Below are 5,700 nucleotides of genomic sequence, written 5' to 3' on the forward strand. Positions count from 1 at the left end.
TCTTTTAATTTAAAATTCTGGCTACGCCACTGATCGTCTGTCACAAGTTAAGAAGACGCGTTGACCATTTATTGGTTGCTGAAACGATCTTAGGAACGTGAGTAATAAAAGGTTCAAATATGAGGGATAATTAGTGAGTTAAGACAAGATTAAGAACATTTTACAAAAAGCAAAAAAACAAACAAAAATTTATGTGGACAGATTTTAATTCGGTTTTTGCCATGACATCAAAAACCCTTCCTCCCTTCCACAATTATCTTTTCCTCAATGGGCTAAGAGATTGCGATTTTCTCTCCGGTGAAAGAAAAATCTCACTCCCTTATCCCATTTTCCCCTCAATTTTCTCACTAACCAAACACGACATAAACATGGACTTATCAACCAGATTCCATCGCTTACACCTCCACTCTTCTTCCTTCTTAACTGGTTCACCACTCCGACCTCATCTCAATCAGAATCCATCACTACCCATCAGCTTAAAACCCATTAAAATCAATCCCAAGTCATTCAAATTCAAACCCAGTTCAAGAATCAGTGCTCGTTTATCAACAGCCACGTCAGTTGCTGAGCCTGACATAGATATTGAGTCCTTGTTTTCTAGCAACTCCGGCAATGAATTCGACCGTAAAAGCAACAAAAAACAATCGAATACCGGAGCTTCAGGTATTACCTCAGGTATTAAGCTCGAAAACATCAGTAAAAGTTACAAGGGTGTAACTGTGTTAAAAGATGTGACCTGGGAAGTGAAAAAAGGTGAGAAAGTTGGGTTAGTAGGTGTTAATGGAGCAGGGAAAACTACCCAGTTGAGAATTATTGCAGGACATGAAGAGCCTGACTCTGGGAATGTAATCAAAGCTAAACCCAATTTGAAAATTTCTTTGTTGAGTCAAGAATTTGAGGTTTCTTTGAGTAGGACTGTTAGAGAAGAGTTTACTAGTGCGTTTGGTGAAGAAATGGAGATTTCTGAGAGGTTAGAGAAGGTTCAGAAGGCGATCGAGGGGTCCGTTGAGGATTTGGAGTTGATGGGGAGATTGTTGGATGAGTTTGATTTGCTGCAGAGGAGAGCTCAGGCTGTTGATTTGGATGAGGTTGATGCTAAGATTAGTAAATTGATGCCTGAACTTGGGTTTGCACCGGAGGATTCTGATCGGTTGGTTGCTTCTTTCAGTGGTGGGTGGCAGATGAGGATGTCACTGGGGAAAATTTTGCTTCAGGTATGCTCTTGTTTATCAAAGGAGTTTGTAAAATGAACGTTTTCTCTCTAGTACCAAAGTAGTCATAGACTCCTAGTTAAGAGTTGAACTTGGTATGTTTGCTCGGGATGTGTCGGACTGATGAATTTATATTTGTAATATATGATAATACAGATTTATTTTATGTGATCATTATTGAAGAAGTGCCAACTTATGAACATTAATTTTTATAATGTGATATGATTATTTATCTGATTATCTAGTGGCTGGCGACTCATGTTGAGATTTGAATGAACAAAGAAAGGATAGCTCTATGCTGATTCTTTGCATTAATGATTTATAATGCAAGTTTCTGATACTAATAGTTGATGGTTGACATATTTGTTTGAATGTGCATTTCAGGACCCGGATTTGTTGCTTTTGGATGAACCTACTAATCACCTCGACTTGGATACAATTGAGTGGCTTGAAGGTTATCTTCAGAAGCAAGAAGTGCCTATGGTCATCATATCGCATGACAGGGCCTTTTTAGATCAACTGTGTACGAAAATTGTGGAGACTGAAATGGGTGTGGCTAGGACATATATGGGAAATTATTCTCAGTTCCTTGAATCGAAGGCAGCATGGATTGAAACTCAATATGCTGCCTGGGAAAAACAGCAAAAGGATATTGAGCACACAAAGGACTTGATAAGCAGGTTGGGTGCTGGAGCAAATTCTGGGCGTGCTTCTTCAGCTGAAAAGGTACAGTTGAATGTTTGGAACTATTTGATTTCATTGCTTTGAGTAGCAATTAAAACGTTTTTTCGTGATATTACTCAAGCATAATGTTTTTACTTGTTGAGCTAGCGTACTGTGATGTTTTCTTAATTTGCAATAGACTGAATCTGATTGTAATTTTGAAGTTACTGAAAGGAAGAATTTTATGGCGTTAATATGTGTTTTCTCCTTATCATTTCTCCTGACACGATGTGCCCTGCTCCTTTGCTAACCTTGAAAATCTTTATGGCATAATGCCCTTTAAATCCACAATCTATAATAGATTGATGATAAGCTTAATATAAAGTATGACTTAGAATGGTCATCGGTTCTTACTACTAGAATATATTTTTGATTTAAGATATCTTCGCATAGCGATACTGAGAGGTCTTTAGTTTCTAGCACCTGAATCCCTTCCTGTTTTTACACTTGCATTTACAGTGGATGAACTTGGCATCAATTGTTCTTTTTGATCATCTTCTTAACTAGGTTGACATATGAAATGAAATTTGATGTGCTATTATGTATTTATTTATTTTTCCAAAACTAAATTTTGGACGTTTTTATCTTTGTCGTTGTCACTTTTTTTTTTCTTCAAATGCTATTTGCTTGGATTGATTGTTCATCTTATTAAATTTGCCTCTGTTAAATGTTTTCTGGATGCTTACATTCTTTTGCCTTTTTCTATTGAAACTCTTAATTACAGAAATTGGAGAGACTTCAGGAAGAGGATCAAATAGAGAAGCCATTTCAACGGAAACAAATGAAGATAAGGTTCCCAGAGCGCGGAAGAAGTGGAAGAACTGTTGTAATGATTAAGAATTTGGAATTCAGTTATGAAGATCAGGTGAGTTTCATCACTTGAGAGGCTGCTTTGAACAAACTAATTCCGTGCTTTCTGATTATCTTCAACAAATTATTTACTGCTTCGGTGTGCTTTGTGACAGGTCCTCTTTAATAAAACAAATCTTACCATAGAAAGAGGTGAGAAAATTGCCATCATTGGTCCAAATGGATGTGGGAAGAGTACGTTATTGAAATTGATCAAGGGCCTAGAGAAGCCAAAAGCAGGTGAAATTATACTTGGGGAGCATAATGTACTGCCCAACTATTTTGAGCAGAACCAGGTGTGTTATTGTCGCAAACCGTTGAGACACTCTAGTCATTTAGTGTTTGTTGTCTGTTTCAATTTGATGTTATTGCTGACTGAGTTTGATCTACTTCTCTTGAAGGCCGAGGCACTTGATTTGGACAAAACAGTGCTTCAAACAGTGGAAGAGGTTGCTGAGGACTGGAAACTTGATGATATAAAAGGACTCCTTGGTCGTTGTAATTTCAAAGCGGATATGCTTGATAGAAAGGTTTCCTTTTTGAGTGGTGGGGAGAAGGTAAACTTCAGTGGCACTCTCTTATCATCATAAATCTTATATTTTTTTCAGCTGCTTGCTCTTTTAGAATTTATGGTTTTTCCATTTTGAGTTATTTGTTGAATGCTTCTAATGCTGTCTTGTTATATCCAGGCACGTCTAGCATTTTGCAAATTCATGGTGAAACCTTCAACTTTGCTCGTTTTGGATGAACCAACCAATCATCTCGATATTCCTTCAAAAGAAATGCTTGAGGTAGGAGTTTTTTCTTCGTTATTTATGCTCATTTTGTATTTAGTTTGCTTAAATGCTGTGGTTCATCTGTGTCGTAATGTTTCATCAGGATGCCATAACAGAATACCAGGGCACAGTCATCACAGTTTCTCATGACCGTTATTTTATAAAGCAAATAGTAAATAGAGTAATTGAAGTTAAAGATGGCAAGCTCCAGGATTATGCAGGGGATTACAATGTAAGATCATTCTTCTTTTCTTTATGTCCTTCTCTATCTTCTTTATAGTTTATGTTGCATGAAAGTATAAATGCCCGATACCAGAAACAGCTGAACAAATAATTTACGCTATTAATATAAAGTTTGAGAGTTCTTAAGTGTTTCAGAAAAAAGAAACGAAACGCTGAAACGTGTGATTCCATAGGTTTCCATGTAACTTAGTTTATTGTCGTTATCTCATTCGTTTCCCTTGCTATTAGATGTATTTTCCGGAAATATCTTGCCCGTTGCTGTAGCAATGTCTTTATATCCAAATGCTATATCAGAGCGTATGCTGTACACGAAATTTGATGAATTTGTTTTTTTGATTTACAGTATTATCTGGAGAAAAACCTTGATGCAAGGGAAAGAGAACTCGAACGTGAGGCTGAGCTCGATGAAAAGGCTCCAAAGGTGAAAGCCAAATCCAAGATGTCGAAGGTCAATTTTTTCTTCCATTCAGTGCGATTACTTGAATAAGAAAGCAGTTACTAGTGCCATTGCTGGTGTAAGTGTAACCTTTATTTATATCGGTATTTATTTTTTCGACAGGCTGAGAAGGAAGCAAGGAAGAAACAAAAAATGCAGGCGTTTCAGGTTGCGAAACAAAAATCGAAAGGAGCGAAGAATTCCAAGAGATGGAACTGAAAGATGCACACACTGTAAATTGATAGAGAGTACTACACTTGATTTGAACTAATTTTACAATGTAAAGTGCTTAGGCCAATGTTGTCGGCTATTTTCAGCAACGAACTTGGCCATTGTAAATAATACATTTTAATAGAAATCAGCTTTTATCTTAGGTTCCAATGTGAAATCATGCTTGAGCTTATTCATGTTATAAATTAAGAAAAAATTAATTATCTACTTATTTTGTTATATTTTGCAAAAACATTGGATTGGATTTATATATAACTTTTAAACAAAGGATCAATTCACCCCTCAACTTTTGAACAAAGGATCAATTCAAAAAGCCCTTACCCCACTCAAGCAAGTGAACCACACTCTCCTTAAAAAGTGGAAAAAGTTTAAAAAGACTTATAATATTGGGATTTTTTGAAATCTACTTAATATTGTTAAAATATTACCAAAAACACGCGTTGACTGTTTATTTTGGGAGCAACACTTATTAACCTTAATTAATTGCATTCACACGTGATTTTCTATTAAAATTTGCAAGTAACACGTAATTAACTTTTCAGATAAAAAATTCATATCCAGCTATAATGATTCTTCTTCCTCCGCTCGATTTTCTCATTCTTGGTCTACCTTTTAAAGCGGATTTGGGTTTGAGATTGGGTATTATTTGGGGCTGATTAAGTAGTGGTTTCTAAGAATCCAGCGGTGACTGCCATGGAGGTGGACGGCGCGGAATAGAGCAAAGTGGTTAAATTTATGAACTATGATGATGGTGACCGGTGAAGATTTGGGCAAAAGCAATAATCATTTTCTTTGCTATTAATGTTTTTAGTTTGGTTTATTTGAAAATTATCTTGATTGCTGGCCTGCTGGGTATGGTTTGAATGTTCTTTATATGACAAAATTTAAGTGAGTCAATGACACTGTGACACTGTGACACTTAATGTTTGAGTATGGGAAGAGTGAAAGCCATAGTTTGCTGTTTATTATACATTTTTAGGAGTTACGATTTGTACTATAAGAAAGAAGGGAAGTTTAATTTTGATTTGTTCAACTTGATACTATTTCATCAAGAAGTGCTCTTTTTCTTCAACCCACTAATCCTCAAGTTAAATATTTTGTTATATTATATAGCACAATATTGTAATACAGTTTTACACAATATTAATATTAATATAATATATGTCTATTTTTAGTATACTTTATTTTTATTTTACGTATAAAATATACAATGCGATAATTTGTACTAAAA

At 35.6% G+C, this 5,700-nt stretch overlaps 1 protein-coding gene across 1 annotated transcript; it reads left to right on the forward strand.

The window, feature by feature from the left end:
• Positions 1–240: 240 nt before the first annotated feature.
• On the forward strand, positions 241–4,611 carry LOC126655603 (ABC transporter F family member 5). The gene is made up of 9 exons (XM_050349839.2): positions 241–1,214; positions 1,596–1,937; positions 2,659–2,799; positions 2,900–3,079; positions 3,185–3,340; positions 3,473–3,574; positions 3,663–3,791; positions 4,146–4,250; positions 4,362–4,611. The coding sequence occupies exons 1-9, from the start codon at positions 369–371 to the stop codon at positions 4,455–4,457; spliced, it is 2,097 nt and encodes a 698-aa protein (XP_050205796.1). The 5' UTR covers positions 241–368; the 3' UTR covers positions 4,458–4,611.
• The last annotated feature ends 1,089 nt before the right edge of the window (positions 4,612–5,700 follow it).

This window comes from Mercurialis annua, linkage group LG7, assembly GCF_937616625.2.
Source record: "Mercurialis annua linkage group LG7, ddMerAnnu1.2, whole genome shotgun sequence".
In the NCBI taxonomy this organism is placed as follows: Eukaryota; Viridiplantae; Streptophyta; class Magnoliopsida; order Malpighiales; family Euphorbiaceae; genus Mercurialis; species Mercurialis annua.

What these genes read in the sequence shown, in the direction of transcription:
- LOC126655603 (XM_050349839.2), top strand. Translation starts at nt 369, where the DNA reads ATGGACTTATCAACCAGATTCCATCGCTTACACCTCCACTCTTCTTCC. An exon ending in TGGGGAAAATTTTGCTTCAG is followed by an intron (nt 1,215 to 1,595) that starts GTATGCTCTTGT and finishes TGTGCATTTCAG; the next exon opens with GACCCGGATTTGTTGCTTTT. An exon ending in TTTTGAGTGGTGGGGAGAAG is followed by an intron (nt 3,341 to 3,472) that starts GTAAACTTCAGT and finishes TGTTATATCCAG; the next exon opens with GCACGTCTAGCATTTTGCAA.